We start from the raw sequence: 17604 nt of genomic DNA on the forward strand, positions 1-17604 counted from the left end.
AATCGGGTGACGGGTATCAGGCCTGGTTACCGATTGGATGGGAGGAGGATCAGTGTTGCAACAGCGAATATTCATTCGCTGATGTAACACCTGGGTGGGCTCATGGCGAAATGCTCTGCATCATGAGCCCATCCTATTTTGAAGCCTATTAGAGCCTCTGGCTCTAATCAGGTGCTTAAAAAATAAACACCCCCGCCGCTGTAATTCATGCACCTGGCATCCTGAAAGGGACCAGACGCATGAATAGGGGGTAGCGGCATGTGGATCATAGGGCATTAATTAGGATGTGGCAGCCATGGATAGAAGGAGCGGCGCCCGGGTGCCCCTAATGGACGGGCTGCCACTGGTCCCATATAAATATGCTACGTAAACTGTTGGAGCTATATAAATCCTGTATAATAAAAAATAATGTCTCAATGAGGTAGTATTGGTAACCGTTAGGTTACTAGATGGAAGGGACTAGCCCAAGGGTAGAAACCCAAAGTGAACCCATCAAAACATCTTTCTTTGCAAAACTGTCACTACTTCAAAGTGAAATGTTCTTATAGCATGCTTGTGTACTAATAGGGTAGTGGTATTGTGTGTTTTATCTATGGACTGAGAACTTCAGCTAATAATGCATTGTATTTTTCAGCTAGTGCCATGTCTTCCAACAGGCTGATGCATGCAGAGAATCCGGTAAATATTGACTTTCAAGGTTGTGACACCAAAGATTACTTTAAAACCTTTTCAGAAGAAAGAAACTGTCCACATCTTAGCAGTTGTAAGGCAACAGATAATGGCTCTAGAAAAGCATTGCAGGGTCTTGTTTTCAGTGGAGTGGAGAGAGCTAAATTTACCAAAGCCACTAAATCAAATCCTGATGGAAGATCTCATAGCTGGGAAAAGCCTTATCACTGTATTGAATGTGGGAAAAACTTCACTCGGAAATCATCCCTTATTGTACATCAGAGAGTTCATACAGGAGAGAAACTCTACATGTGTACAGAGTGCAAGAGGAGATTTTCATTCAAGTCCTCTCTGGTCCGACACATGAGGACCCACACTGGTCAACCCCCTAATATTTGCTCTCAATGTGGTATTTGTTTCAATTGCTATCAAGATCTGTCAGTGCATATGGAAATCCATAATAGTGAGTAGATTTCTTTCTTTTCATTTTGTTTGCTTTTATAGCATATCTATTAATGGCTACCCTTATATAGAGCTAATGTTTGTTTTGTTTTTTAATTGATAAATATACCATACAAAACTCTAAACCAACTAAACTGTCTTTCAATTACTGTATGTAGTAAATACATTATATAGTCAAAAGAATATGGACACCCCTTCAATTTAGTGAGTTAAAGTGGATGTAAACCCGAACCTTGAAATTTGAGCTGGGCACAGTCCATATATATATTTGGACACAGGTACAATTTTCATACTTTTGGCTCTGTATGCCACCAGAATAAAATTAAAACGAAACAATTCAAATTAATTTGAAGTGCAGACTTTCAGCTTTAGTTCAGAGGGTTGAACATAAATATCAAGTACAAATTTTAGGAACTGCAACCATTTTTATACACAGTCCCGCCATTTTCAAGGGCTCAAATGTAATTGGACAAATGAATATAATCATAAATAAAATGTTTATTTTTAATATTTTGTTGAGAATCCTTTTGTCACGTACCTGGTAGTTTTGAGCCCGAACTGCAGAGAGAGGCCTCCCCTACGGCTTCCACTCACGGCCCCCTGGAATGGAGACAGAGGGCACAGGAGTTAGGGAGTGGTATGAGTGCCTGGCAGGATCAACAGTCAGTTCAGAAGTCCAGGAAACACTACAAGCCAGGAGATGACCTGGAGAGTAGACTGGAGACTGAAGTGCTGGACTGGAACCAGGAACAACAGCAGGCAAGCAGACTGGAGACTGGAGTGCTGGACTGGAACCAGGAACAACAGCAGGTAAGTAGACTGGAGACTGGAGGGCTGGACTGGAACCAGGAACAACAGCAGGCAAGCAGACTGGAGACTGGAGTGCTGGACTGGAACCAGGAACAACAGCAGGTAAGTAGACTGGAGACTGGAGGGCTGGACTGGAACCAGGAACAACAGCAGGCAAGTAGACTGGAGCCTGGAGGGCTGGACTGGAACCAGGAACAACAGCAGGCAAGTAGACTGGAGGGCTGGACTGGAACCAGGAACAACAGCAGGCAAGTAGACTGGAGACTGGTGTGCTGGACAGGAACCAGGAACAACAGCAGGCACAGAGAGGTCAGGCAGGCCAGGTTAGATATCAGACAGGCAGAGGAGGTACCAGAATGTCAGGCAGAAGAATCGTCAGGCAGGCAGGTGGTCAAGTTTCAGGCGGACAGCAGAGGTACCAGGGAACAAACAGAAGAATGGTCGTAGGCAAGTCGGAGGTCAGATGCAGGCAGACAGCTGGGTTGGTCACAAACAGATAGCTGGGTCTAAACAGGTAATCTCAGATCAGGTCAGATTAAGCACACGGAACGCTGTAGAGCAGACAGCAGGGACTGGAAGTGACAGACAGACTTAAATAGCCCGCCTAGCGCCGACAGGGATGCGTGCGCATGAGCACAGTGACGCTCGCAAATGCACACCAGTGAGCCTGGGGCACCGGTTACTGGCAGTATCTTCCTGACACCTTTACTGGCAATGACTGCCTGAAGTCTGGAACCCGTGGACCAGAGACTGGGTTTCCTCCTTTCTGATGCTTTGCCAGGCTCTAACTGCAGCTGTCTTCAGTTGTTCTTTGTTGGTGGGTCTTTCTGCCTTTAGTTTTGCCTTCAGCAAGTGAAATGCATGCTCAATTGGGTTGAGATCAGGTGACTGACTCGGCCATTGCAGAAAATTCCGTTGCTTTTGCAATGTGTTTTGGATCATTGTCCATCTTTACTGTGAAGCGCCGTCCAATCAACTTTGCTGCATTTGGCTGAATCTGGGCTGACAGTGTATCTTTAAACACTGCAGAATTCATCCGGGTGCTTCTTTCTTCTATCACATCATCAATAAACACCAATGACCCGGTGCCACTGGAACCAATGCATGCCCATGCCATCACACTGCCTCCACCATGTTTTAAAGATGATGTTGTGTGCCTTGGATCATGAACTGTTCCAAGCCTCCTCCACACTTGTTTCTTCCCGTCATTCTGGTACAGATTAATCTTAGATTCATCCATCCAAAGAATGCTTTTCCAGAACTGGTCTGGCTTATTTAGATGTTTTTTGGCAAAGTCTAATCTGGCTTTTCTATTCTTCAGGCTTATGAATGGGTTGTACCTTATGGTGAACCCTCTGTTTTCCCTCTCGTGAAGTCTTCTCTTGATTAGACTGATTAGACTCTATTGATGTAGACTTTGACAATGATACGCCCACCTTCTGGGGAGTGTCTTTACTTGTCTGGATGTTGCTAATGGGTTTTTCTTTACCTGCGACCTGCGATCATCCACCACTGTTGTCTTCTGTGGATATCCAGGCCTTTTTATGTTGCTGAGCTCACCAATGCGTACTTCTTTCCTCAGAATGTACCATACGGTTGATTTGGCCACTCCTAATGTTGTTGCTATCTCCCGGATAGATTTGTTTTTGAAGCCTTAGAGTGGCCTGTTTCACTTGCATGGACAGCTCCTTTTAACGCATGATGTAGGTTCACAGCAATAGATTCCAAATGCAAATACCATACTTAGAATCAACTCCAGACCTTTTACCTGCTTAATTGATGAAGAAATAACAAAGGAGTAGCCCACACCTGGCCATGAAACAGGTTTTGATTCAATTGTCCAATTACTTCTGGTCCCTTGGAAAAGGGGGGGTGTCTATTCTTAAGAGCTGTAATTCCTAAACCCTTCCTCCCGATTTGCATGTACATACCCTTAAATTAAACCTTTAGAGTGTGCATTTTTAGCCCATTTACATTATAGAACTATAGCTTGAATATGTTTTGGTAAATACCTGCAAAAAAATTGTATCTGTGTCCAAAAATATATATATATATATATATGGACCTAACCGTATATCTGCAGTGTTTTTTTTTGTTTTTTTTTTTTTTGTTTTTTTTTTTTTTTGTTTTTTTTTTTTTTATCTCTCTTCAAAGCACTATGTCTCATAGCTGTCTCCTGCTCCGTTCTTCTGTTATCAGCCTGATAACCCCTGACAAGTTCTCCGTCACATATGATAAAAGCAGCCAGAGTTTTGTGTTGGGGAGGTTGCTATAAATAGATTAGCAGAGTGCTGCACCATTCAACCAATAGAGCTGAAAGTCTCTACCTATGAGGGAAGGGGATGTGTGCCTTTCCTCCAATCAGCTGTCTTGGCTGTATGCCCAGACTTCACTGCACTGTTGAACACATACATGTAAACTTATGTAGGGAGATTTGTTTCATCTCTGTGTATCATCTGAGGCTGTTCACTTCACTGGATATATGTGAGGGTTTACATCCACTTTAAAGCGTATCAATAGTCCAAACATTTTTTTTTTTAGAGTGGGGAAAGATTAGAACCCTGTCCCAAGTTTTACTGATGTCGGAGGAGAGACTCTTTCATTTCCTGTCTTGTAAATAGGTTGTCCTGAGTGCAGGCAACAAGGTGGAGTGTCTCATAGGTGGAGCAACACAGACAGAGTTAAACATGCTTTTTCTTTATTGTCCATGGAAGGACACAAAGTCTTTAAAGAGGAAGTAAGGCCCTGTTCTTTTTTTCTTTTTCTGACCTGCAAAAGTAAAGGCATAATGTGCTATTATGCATTGCATAATAGCACTTTCTGTTAAACTTACCTGTAAACGAAGTCCTCGTCGTCCCTGGTGGATACCGCATCCATCTTCGCCCATCTTCCTTCCGTGTCCGAGGTCTCCGGCTATGTGACTGGCCGGAATCGCGTAACGTCATTCCTGCGCATGCGAACGGGAGCTGGCAGTCACGGCACAGGCTTCTGAAGAAACGGCACAGGTGGTCGTTCCTTCAGAGGGCATGTGCCAATGATGTAATCGGTTGCATATACAGTATATATCTCCTAAACGGTGCATATTGAAGAGATATTTACAGTACTTATAGGTAAGCCTTATTCTAGGCTTAACTATAGGTACAATATATACGTAGGACTTTACTTTCTCTATAACTTTTGGGTTATACTGCTGCCTACAGGAGAAATGGACACTGGCAACAAAAGCTGCACACAAACCCTCCCCCCACCCCCCACAACCAGCATGCCTCAGTTTTGTGCTAGTATCCTCAGGAGAGTGGATGTGATCTCTTCTTTAGCAACACTGTTCTCAGTATGTTTGGGAGATTTTCTTTCTACTGTTAACAGCTGCTTGTTGATTCACACTAGATAAGTTAAATCCTTGAAGGATTCATGCCAGTTAGCCAACCAGCGCTTGTGGATTTTATGCCAGTTAAGTTAAATCCTGGAAGACTTTGCTAACGCTTGTTGCATTTCCCAGTTTTCACTGGTGGGAATTTCTTATGGAGTTATCAGTCCAGAGCTGAGGCAGTTTTCCTCTCCCCTGCTTTGCAACTCACAGTTTTGTGTAACTGGTAAGCTTATGTTGGTTGAGTTTTTTTTTTTTTTTTCGGCTTTTAATTTTGTGACAGTTTGCTAAAACTAAAAATGTATGGACATCTTAGTTAAAGTGTTATTAAACCCACAACAGTAAAATCAGTCTGTATATGCAGTAAAGCATGCTTGTTATACTCACTGTGGAACCCTTCACATTGTGTAGAATGTCTGTTTGGTCCTGTTTTCTCTGATTCTCCCCTTCCACGGTCCCCAATCCATCTCCTGATAAGACAGAGCGTTTGGAGTCACTCTGCACATGCTCAGTTTTGGTGTGTATTGCTAGAGAGTTTTCTTTTTGGGAGGGTGCATGTGATCAGCACGGGGCCAATTGGCACTGCCCAGACAAAGGGACAGGGGTCCTGCAGCCTCATAGGACAATCAGAGGAGAATGAAAACTCCTCCTACAAGCTTTAACCAGATAGCACTCACAAGACTGATATAGACTGCTGATGAGAAAAGGTATTTAGCGGTTTATATTTACTAAAATAATCGCATTTCCATGCTCTGTGTACTGTGGGAGACCAGATATAGTGAATGCAGGGACCTGGGTTTAGTAACACTTTAAGGTGCTGGGCTGTGGAATTCCTGTATAAGAAGCATTTATTCCACATGGTTTTAGAAGGACAACATCTCTTTGGATCAATTCTACATCAAATTTTTTTAGTCTGTGTCAGTGCACTCTACCAAGAAAAAAAAAAAGCCTCTCTAGCAATACACACCAAACTGAGCATGTGCAGCTTTCCCACAAGGCTCTGTACTATCAGGAGATGATTTGGGGACTGTAGAAGAAGGGGAGGAACAGAGAAGACAGGATCAAACAGCCTTTTTACACAGTGCAGAGGCTTAACCCCTTAGGTTCCACGGTGAGAATACCAAGCACATTTTACTGCATATACAGACAGATTTTACTGTTGTGGGTTTATTAACACTTAAAGTTTTCATACTCAAAGGGGGTGTCCACCCTACTTCAGTCTCAAAACTCGAAATGTCCTCATTTTAGTCCAGAAATCATGGATAGAATCCACCAGGTCTATCCTTGCCTCACTGCACCTGGTTTCTGTGGTTATTATCTATATGTCCCCATTTTTCAAGAACATCAGTGTTTCCTATCTGGCCCCTACATTACAAACATGGCTTTGCCTCTTGTCTGCACCTTGGGTATTCTCCATTGTGCTGGTCCTAATATTAATACTACCGCACTTTCCTTACATTCCCATCTTGGGATACTCAGACAACCTCCTATTAATGGTACAGTTGACATGGGCTCTTTTGGATAATGTGGCTTTGACTGTACAGACATTACAATGGTTCGGATGGATCTTGAACCTTCTGAAATTTTTGCTAGAACTGGACTCATCATTTGGATTGTCTTGATTGAGTCCTGGACCCAACTCAGACCAAAGTGTTTCTTCTTCAGGTTTCTTCATCAGACTACTTTGCTACAAAACTGGGGCATGCTCTAGGGCCCTCTGATTCTTATTTCTTACTGTATAAAAGTGTATTGTATTTGTACTGTCTACCCTCAAGTTGTAAAGCGCTACGTAAACTATCGACTCTATATAAATCCTTTATAATAATAATGGTGTGTGTGTGTGTGTGTGTGTGTGTGTGTGTGGTGGGGGGGGGTCGCTTATTCCTGTGCTGGCTAGCAATTTTTTGCGCAGCGCTTTAAGTAAAAAATTTCTAATTTTTAAATTGAGTTGGGGAATGCTAGAATCTCTCTTCACACCTTATTGCTGTCGGTTTCTCTAGTGCAGATGTTCCTTCACTTCCTGACTGGTTAAACATTGTCCCCAGTATAGAAAGTGAGGGAAAATCTCCCTAACGGGACCCTGGATAGCAGTGGTACCTGACAGGGGGTTTTCCTTATTCTATCCAGAACTTAAAAAAAAACGTTTTGGGTATATATATATATATATATATATATATATATATATATATATATATATATATATATATATATATATATATATATATATATATATATATATATATATATATATATATATATATATATATATATAATGGCATTTTTATAAATAGGCATAGTTTGATTAGTTTGGTATGGAGGAATTCAAGTGGCATGTACAGAACCCTGACCTCAATCCTATTGAACACCTTTTGGAATAAATTGGATTGCTGAATGTGAACCAGGTCTTTTGGTCCAACAACAGTGCCTGATCTCACAAATGCTCTTTTTGGCTGAATGGTAGATGTGTTGATGCTAACCAATCTGAGTCTTACTTTGTATGGCCCGTTACAGAGACAATAAATCTTAGTAAAGGATGCAAGTGTCTGTTCTCATGTACACTTCTCTTAGCTTGTAGAAGCTGCATTTTTGGCCTAGCAGCAAATAATGTCTGTTATGCCTTCGACAGGAAATGATTTTGGCCTCACAGACTGTTTGTTCTTCAAGTTAAATTTTGTTTTAAAGCTGTAGTAAATACCGCCTGGTGACTTGTACCAACAGGTAAGCTTATAGTAAAGTTTATCTGTAGGTACATAGAATATCATCTCCTAAACGTGCACCGTTTAGGAGATATTCACTATTTCTGCAGTTAGTCGCATCACCGGCGCATGCGCATTGTGCTCTGATGCAACGGCATACAGAGTATACCATATCTTCAGAGCGCTGTGCCACGTTCTTGGCTCCCGTGCACATGCGTGAGAGTTGCGTCATTGCAGCTTGGCCATTCAAATGGTCAGAGCCTGGAAGGAAGACTGGGTGCAGATGAGATGGAAGCCCTGTCAGTGGTGACAGCACTCCTTTGGAGGGCTTCGTCTTAAGATAAGTATGTGATGCATACTAGCATATTTAGCCCTCAACCTGCAGGGGAAATGCTTTTTTTTCTCTAAACTTCACTACCGCTTTAACTTCTTGTAAAATCAAGTCTTTTTTTTTCTTTTGATCAGGTCAGCTGCCCCTGAATCCTGATGATGTCTTGAAGATGGAGCCTGATGAACAACAGAGGCTAAAAGATATACAGCGTTCATCAGATGCAGATAATACTGTTGTGCCAGTGCCATTAATGAATGAGCTAGAATCTGCTTTATTAGACCGAGCTCAGATGTCACATGACAGCCCGTGTTTATTACCTGGGGCACCTGTTATTAACTGCGTGGCTTCATCTTGTACCAATGTAAAGGAGATAACAAAAGAAGATTCTCTAAATATAAAGGAGGAAATTTTAGAAAACCCATGCACTGGTAAGCAGAAATTGTACTAAAGTGTAGCTGACCTTGTGCGCAGGTCTCAAGGATGTTGTGCTTCATTGATTACTAGGCTGCTCTTGGCTTCTGGTCTGCCAGCATCTTAGCAACCAATAACATTTTGTGGCCGAGTGTCATTAGGTGGTAGGACACCAGTGGCCGTGGAGCCACCAGCATCTCACAACCAACAATGTGGGGCTAGACATTCTCTTCTGTCCCAACACAAATTACTTCAAAATGACATTGGTCTTTTTTACCACAAGTTTCCCCATCTCCAAAACTGACGTATTTCTTTATGAATTACAGCATAGTTGCTGCGATTGCAACGTAATGTAAAAGTGTTGCTATAATCGCATTAGAACCGTCATACTGCTTTTCTAAATTTGGCACAGGACATTCAGAAAGCAGTCACCAGAAAAGTGTTGCAGATTTTATACTGCATTGCCCCTTATATGGTCTGGGACTTTTTGACATATTAACTTATGCTTACAGGAGAAGTCTAGCCTGGGCTCGTTTGGCTGTACTTCTCCTATGGGTCACAGGAGTGCAGTTCGTTTTGCATTCCTGTGACCCCGTTTTCAGCAGAGAGTGGACTGAAGGCTGCAGCCAATGTCTCTGTCTCAAAGGGCCCTGCTCGTTAGAGTTTACAATCTAGAAGTAATGACAAAGTAATTGCAGGATAAACAGTTCTTAGGAGAAATTTAAAACTTGCTTTTGCGCATTTTAAGAAGTATACAGGTATAAGAGCTAAAGTGGTTTCAAAAATATAATTTTGGACAAGTTGTATTGTTTTAAGATGGCATCACTGCCTTACAACAATCTATGAAGCAGCCCTGTCGCTGTCTATTGTCGCTCTCCTTTTATAAAACATTATCCAGACCCGCATGATGGCTGCCATGACTGGGACATACTTAAAGGAGAACTCTGGGATAGGTAAAAATCACCCATTAGTACACCCTCCTACACAAAACACTAAGGAGTTAAAGCGGAGGTTCGCGAACCGCTGCAAAAATTAAAAGCTAGCAGCTGCACATACTGCAGCTGCTGACTTTTAATAATCGGACACTTACCTGTCCAGGAGTCCAGCGATGTTGGCACCGCAGCTGATGTTTCCATCAGCTGTCGGGTGTATGCCGCCTTCATTGCGAGTAAGGTAACCCAGCAGTGAAGTCTTACGGCTTCACGCCGGGAACCCTACTGCGCATGCGCGAGGCTTCGCTCCTCTCTCCTACTGGCCCGGCGGCCAGGGAAGGAGGAGGGAGCCCGGGTGGTGACGTCAATACCCGCGGCTGAGGCTCCCGGAAGTGGGAATAGGATATTATACAGGTATCCTGTACCTTATCCCCCCCCCCCAAAAGGTGCCAAATGTGGCACCGTAGGGGGGGAGGAGTACAATGAGCGGAAATTCCACTTTTGGGTGGAACTCTAATACAGCTTTTAAAATCCTTTACCATTTAGGGGAAAAGTCTAATTGAATTTTCATGACCTTATATCTGTAATTCAAAAGATAACAGCATCTGCCCTGCCAAGGAGGATGTGAAACAGGGATTACATCATATCCTGTATTGAATTGTATTGCATGTGGGTGGGTACACTAGGCCTGTACATGTTGAATGCATCTGCGAGTCTCGGTCCACCCACCACTGCAAGTAGGGCTGAATTATATCACTGCTTCCTAGAGAAAGAACTACAGGAGAGATGTGCCAAGACCAGTGGCTGGGGGAATAGGAGGCAAAGCAGCCACTGGTATTACAAACAGGAAACCAATGGGAATTAACAGTTTGATCTCAAAATAAATAGGCTATTTCAGAGAAACTACTGAGTGAACCAGAGGATGGATGACATATTCAGTTAAGGCAGGAAATAAACAACAAGGACACGTAAAGAGGTTTTAGCCCAGAGTTCTGCTTTAGACTCTTAGCAGTAATAAGACTAGGTTCAGGGTGTGCAGGATTGCATGTACATTGCACATGTTCCCACGTCCGCAGCCAGAATGCGAGTGCTCTTTTGCAGCAACGCGGGGGTGTCCTTAATTCTTAAAGACACCCTCACACATCATAAAACGCAGTGTTTTTGGGTGTTTAACACCACATGAGTTAAACACACCATGCAGTATCATGCGGCTGCATTACAAAAGGAACTTTTACCTTGCAGGAAACACAGGTACAGTAGTCTAATCACATGAATGGGCTGCTGTACCCACTCAAATGTGAGTCGCACCACCCGCACACATGTACAGTGCCTTGAAAAAGTATTCACACCCCTTGAAATTTTCTACATTTTGTCATGTTACAGCTAAATACTTAAATGTATTTTATTGGGATTTTATGTGATAGATCAACACACAGTGGCACATAATTGTGAAGTGGAAGGAAAATTATAAATGGTTTTCAATTTTTTTTTACAAATAAATATGTGAAAAGTGTGGCGTGCATTTGTATTCAGCCCCCTTTACTCTGATACCCCTAACTAAAATCTAGTGGAACCAATTGGCTTCAGAAGTCACCTAATTAGTAAATAGAGTCCACCTGTGTGTAATTTATTCTCAGTATAAATACAGCTGTTCTGTGAAGCTCTCAGAGGTTTGTTAGGGAACCTTAGTGAACAAACAGCAACATGAAAGCCAAGGAGCACACCAGACAGGTCAGAGATTAAGTTGAACATCTCACAAAGCACTGTTCAATCCATCATCTGAAAATGGAAAGAGTATGGCACAACTGCAAACCTACCAAGACATGGCCGTCCACCTAAACTGACAGGCCGGGCAAGGAGAGCATTAATCAGAGAAGCAGCCAAAAGGCCCATGGTAACTCTGGAGGAGCTGCAGAGATCCACAGCTCAGGTGGAAGAATCTGTCCACAGGACAACTATTAGTCGTGCTCCCCACAAATATGGCCTTTATGGAAGAGTAGCAAGAAGAAAGCCATAAGAAGTCTTGTTTGCAGTTTGCGAGAAGCCATGTGGGGGACACAGCAAACATGTGGAAGAAGGTGTTTTGTTCAGATGAGACCAAAATTGAACTTTCTATCCAATCTGACAGAACTTGAGCTATTTTGCAAAGAAGAATGGGCAAAAATGTCACTCTTTATATACAAAAAAATAGGTAGAGACATCCTCAAAATGACTTGCAGCTATAATTGCAGTGAAAGGTGGTTCTACAAAGTATTGACTCAGGGGGGCTGAATACAAATGCACACCAAACTTTTCAGATATTTATTTGTAAAAAAAATTTGAAAACCATTTATCATTTTCCTTCTACTTCACAATTATGTGCCACTTTGTGTTGGTCTATCACATAAAATCTCAATAAAATACATTTACTTTTTTGGTTGTAACATGACACATGTGGAAAATTTAAAGGGGTATCAGTACTTTTTCAGGGCACTGTAAACCTAGACTAAAAGCCTATTTTCTTCTTTACTGTGATTTTTCATAATTTTGTGTTCTTCTCTTGTAGCTGGTGAGCACCTTAAGAAATACACCAGTGGAGAAATGACTGTATTCCCCTACTCAGCTGGCTGGGGACTTGACTTTTATATTTCTAAAGCATTAAACAAAGAGAACTCTGACAAGATGAAGAACATTGAAAGCCCTTTAGAGAAGACCACATTAAAGCATGCAGCTAATAGCAGCTTAGGAGTCAGCACATGGGTTCATGGATCAGATGAGGACAGCAGAGCTCAGTGTGGAGGAAAGCGCTTTCTGTGTGCTGAGTGCGGGAAAAGTTTCACGCGGAAGTCTTCCCTTATTGTACATCAGAGAGTCCACACAGGGGAGAAAAGCTTTATGTGTACAAAGTGTGGGAAGATGTTTGGCCTCAAGTCTTCTATGGTCAGACACATGAGGACTCACTCTTGAGAGATGTTAACTTGCCCTGAATATGGGGACACCTTTGGGAACCATTCCAGGTTTTTACAGCACTAGACTTGTCATAAAGGGAACTAATCCAACTTTGCCCCAATTGCTGATCCATTCTAACAAATTTTATTATCCATGCCAAGAAGCCAAAAACAGACATCAAAGAAAAGTCTGCAAAACTTTCACATACTTCTATCAGGTTTCTCATGTATATGTGTATTTAATGTTAATATGTCAGAAACTGTCTATGAAGGACAATCTCTAATGTGTATCGTGTGTGATTTTAATTTTTTTTTCAAATCAGACCTAAGGTAAACACAGAACGTGTTTTTCAGCCTGTATAACCACTTCAGCTCCGAAAGGTTTTACCCCCTTCATGACCAGCCCATTTTTTGAAAATTTAGCACTGTGCTACTTTAACTGGTAATTGCACGGTCATGCAAGGTTGTACCCAAATTAAATTTACAGTCACAAAAGTGAGTACACCCCTCACATTTTTGTAAATATTTTATTATATCTTTTTATGTGACAACACTGAAGAAATGACACTTTGCTATAATGTAAAGTAGTGTACAGCTTGTATAACAGTGTAAATTTGCTGTCCCCTCAAAAGAACTCAACACACAGCCATTAATGTCTAAACCGCTAGCTACAAAAGTGAGTACACCCCTCAGTGAAAATGTCCAAATTGGGCCCAATTAGCCATTTTCCCTCCCCGTGTCATGTGACTCGTTAGTGTTACAAGGTCTCAGGTGTGAATGGGGAGCAGGTGTGTTAAATTTGGTGTTATCGCTCTCACTCTCTCATATTGGTCACTGGAAGTTCAACATGGCCCCTCATGGCAAAGAACTCTCTGAAGATCTGAAAAAAAAAATGTTGCTCTACATAAAGATGGCCTAGGCTATAAGAAGATTTCCAAGACCCTGAAACTGAGCTGCAGCACAGTGGCCAAGACCATACAGCGGTTTAACAGGACAGGTTCCATTGAGAACAGGCCTCGCCATGGTCGACCAAAAAAGTTGAGTGCACATGCTCAGCATTATATCCAGAGGTTGTCTTTGGGAAATAGACGTACGAGTGCTGCCAGCATTGTTGCAGAGGTTAAAGGGGTGGGGGTGGGGGGTCAGGCTGTCAGTGCTCCAGACCATACACCGCACACTGCATCAAATAGGTCTACATGGCTGTCATCCTCAAAGGAAGCTTCTTCTAAAGATGATGCACAAGAAAGCCTGCAAACAGTTTGCTGAAGACAAGCAGACTAAAGACATGGATTACTGAAACCATGTCCTGTAGTTTGATGAGACCAAGATAAACTTATTTGGTTCAGATGGTGTCAAGCATATGTAGAGGCAACCAGGTGAGGAGTACAAAGCCTACAGTCAAGCATGGTGGTGGGAGTGTCATGGTCTGGGGCTGCATGAGTGCTGCCGGTACTGGGGAGCTACAGTTCATTGAAGTAACCATAAATGCCAACATGTACTGTGACATACTGAAGCAGAACATGACCCCCTCCCTTCGGAGACTGGGCCGTAGAGCAGTATTTCAACATGATAACGACCCCAAACACAACTCCAAGATGACCACTGCCTTGCTAAAGAAGCTGAGGGGAAAAGTGATGGACTGGCAAAGCATATCTTCAGACCTAAACCCTATTGAGCAGCTATGGGGCACCTTCAAACGGAAGGTGGAGGAACGCAAGGTTTCTAATATCCACCAGCTCCATGATGTCGTCATGGAGGAGTGGAAGAGGACTCCAGTGGCAACCTGTGAAGCTCTGGTGCTTTGCAGGGACAAGAAACAGAGAAATTGTTCCCTCTGTAGAGAGCCCTGTGTTGATTGTCAACACAGGGCTCTGGGCTGTGATTGGACACACCTGATCATCAGGTCTCAGCCATGAATCATTGGCAGGGATTGATGACAGACTCTCGCTGCGTACAATCACAGTGAGGGGGTGCTCAGTATGTCACTTTGCCTGCATGGGCCGCCTGTCCTCAGTACATTGTGGGCGGGTGGTCTGGAAGTGGATAATATAACTGAATATTAATGAAAGAATCAAATTTTGTTGTAATAAGTGTGACCAAATTTGGGTAATAGATACAAGGTCTGTGCCATAGAATCTTGTGGGACTGATATTAGAGGGCTGTTCATGCAGAATCAGCCAGTCCAATAAGATCCTCCACATTGACAGAAACTTTACAACCAAAGCTAAAGTACACTGCAATGTGTTTCACTGTTGTGCAAAAACCACTGATGCAGACAAAAGGATACTACTGTAAGTTTGTCACAAATGTATGTTAACATTTTGCATGCAGGTTTTTAGGCATACGGGCATATGGGGTTGATCAGTGACTTACAGAGGAAATCTCCTCTTGTACAGTGATGAGTTGACACAGAGACAGCCAGGCAATTAGTATTTTCAGAAGGTCAGCAATGCCAGGCCCAGCATTTCTCTCAGTACAGGTTTCATGTCGTTCGTGCAAGAAATTGCTGGATCATGGATGTTGCCAGAGTTTCAACCCACAGATCCGAATGCCGTTTCTCTGCGGCAACTTTAGTGAAGCTATACTCCTTAGCACATCTGGAATGTCAGGGGCCATAAATGTGGCAATCTTACAGCACCTCAATGCTCCAGCCTGTGTGGCAACACTTGCTGCTTTTTCCTGATATGTAGAAGTTGTAGCAGATAGCTGCCCCACCATCATATTAATGGTAAGTGAATGGACTAGTATTTTTATCCGCAGGAAGTAGGAACTTCTAGTGTTTACCAGGGCGTTACACATAAAAATGATACAATGGCATACCCAATGACTTAAATAAGAAAATCATTGGTCTACTAGCTGTCCATTAAAAAGCTGGGGCAAGCAAAAATATTTTCTTTTGCTGTGAGTTTGCTCCAGCACTAAAAGGGTTAAGTGCCTGTCTATATCTACAGGACTCGGAAGAGAAGTTTTACTTACCCGATCCTCTGCTCTTGAAGACTCATCTGCACTGCAAGACCAGCCCCCGCAGCCTCATATGCTCTGGTGGTCAGATGCTCCTGACCTTATCAAGACATATGCAGAGCCCATAGTTCTGCTCTGGACATGAGGACACCAAGGAACAGTAACCATTGCTGTTTAACCCTTGCAGTGCAAAGGGAGGATTTTTACTGTTTGTGGAGAACTTCGGAGAACAGAATAATGGTATTTACAATTTTTTATGTTGCATGATATTTGCAAAGCTATTTATCAAACACATATTTTCAAGAAAAATAACACTAAAATGAATTTTGATGCAAACAAACACAATATTATGCCCAATTGTTTGGTAAAATATGGGGTTAAAGCTTGCAGTGTGTAGGCTCGAATCCCTCACACTGCGCAAGCAGTAATTCAAAAATGGTGCTGTTAGAGCGCTCTATGCATGTGTGGCGATTCTTGCTGCTGTGCATGCACAGACTGCTCCAGCCATGCTATTTTGGATGGACACTTTCCCAGTGTGATGAGTTGGAGCCTGCACAATGCAAAGTTTACACTACTCTACCCGACTCCCTGGGATGATGCTGGACCCTGGGTATGTGAGTAATGTTCTGCTGACCTGATCCCTGCACTCTTAACCACTTGCTGATCGTGCTATAGCCAAATGACGGCTACAGCATGGCTGGCTAGTTCTGTGAGCTGGCGGCCAGTGGAAAAACTTCTTGGGGGGGCGGCAAACAGTATGCCAACACCCCCTGTCCCCGTTGGTCGGTAGGTAGCACTTACCCCATCACCGGCGGCTTCCCCTGCTCGGTGGCAGTGGCGGCCTCCCGTTCCCCTGGTCATCACGGTGGTGGCCTCCCTTTCTCCTGGTTATCACGGCGACGGAGGCGGCTTCCGTTTCCTCCATCCTCCTCGGCAGCCATTCGGGAGTCCTCTCTTTTTTGCCAATCGGAAAACTAGTCCCACACCTGCTTCTGATTGGCTGGATTGAGGACCAGTATTCATTTGCTGTTGTAACGTACCTGGGTGGGCTCCGGACGCATCCTCTGCGACCCAAGCCCACCATACTTTGAAGCCTATTAGAGCCTCTGGCTCTAATCAGGTGCTTAAAAAAAAAAAAAAACCTGGCCGCTGTAATGCATGCGCCCGGAAGCATGAATGGGGGTGGCCGAGGCGGCCGTGGATAGATTCATGCTATGCATGAATCTATCCATTATGCAGAGGGGGCGGTGCCCGGGTGTCCCTAATGGACGGGCCGCCACTGTCTGGGATGCCATCATGTAATGGCCTTCCATGCTCGTGCTTCTCGCACACCCCCTGGGGCACACTTCCAGAAGTGTCCATGATTGCTGGGACCACGGGACCCAGTGCATCACAGATCAGGGTAAAGGGTCAATCACAGCAGCCCTTTATCACGTGACCCGCTCCATCCAATGATGGGAGCGATCACTTTGTCAGCAAACTGGCATCATGTCCGGTTCAGCTATCTCCTCATTCCGGCACGCTGCCTGTGTTCCAGGATGAATGCACTTCTGCGCATGAGTGGGAGTGACATCACTCCATGCCAGCCAATTAAGATGGCCGAAGAACGGCACCTGGAAGAAGCTAGGGAAAAAGATGCCAGCAAGGGACCTTGTGGGCGTCAGACTGTTGAAGAAAAAGTTAAATATAGAGTTTAGTTACACTTTAAGCACCGCCTACTGTTACTGCAATTTGACAACGCACACCATTCGCCAACTTGCATTGCATCATATCCTTTGTGACCAATTGGTTCAGGGCATGTTAAAAATCTGGTGGTGTGATTTTGTTGGTGTGGCTACAAATGAGGGCACGCTTTTGTGGGCATGGTCAGGAGGGTGTCCCCGTATTTCACACTGAAAATCCAGTAACCTTAGATGACTCTGCATCTGAGCTTAGTTTGGTCTAGGCCTGTGACTTGCCTCTTTTTGGGAAGTTGACAGCACCAGATAGACAGCGCTGTGCAAAGCAGCAAAGCCTGATACAGTGCTGCCACCCTCTC

The 17604-nt window shown here is 43.5% G+C and overlaps 1 protein-coding gene across 1 annotated transcript in view; it reads left to right on the top strand.

Annotated features, from left to right (window-relative positions):
• LOC141131674 (uncharacterized) overlaps positions 1 to 12884 on the top strand; it is a 40322-nt gene extending 27438 nt beyond the window's left edge. The window contains exons 5-7 of the mRNA XM_073619219.1: positions 635 to 1132; positions 8470 to 8763; positions 12224 to 12884. Of these exons, the coding sequence (XP_073475320.1) occupies positions 635 to 1132; positions 8470 to 8763; positions 12224 to 12624 (1193 nt within the window). The 3' untranslated portion in view covers positions 12625 to 12884. The remainder of the gene's footprint in view (positions 1 to 634; positions 1133 to 8469; positions 8764 to 12223) is intronic.
• Positions 12885 to 17604: the final 4720 nt, after the last annotated feature.

This window comes from Aquarana catesbeiana, linkage group LG03 (genome assembly GCF_042186555.1).
Source record: "Aquarana catesbeiana isolate 2022-GZ linkage group LG03, ASM4218655v1, whole genome shotgun sequence".
In the NCBI taxonomy this organism is placed as follows: domain Eukaryota; kingdom Metazoa; phylum Chordata; class Amphibia; order Anura; family Ranidae; genus Aquarana; species Aquarana catesbeiana.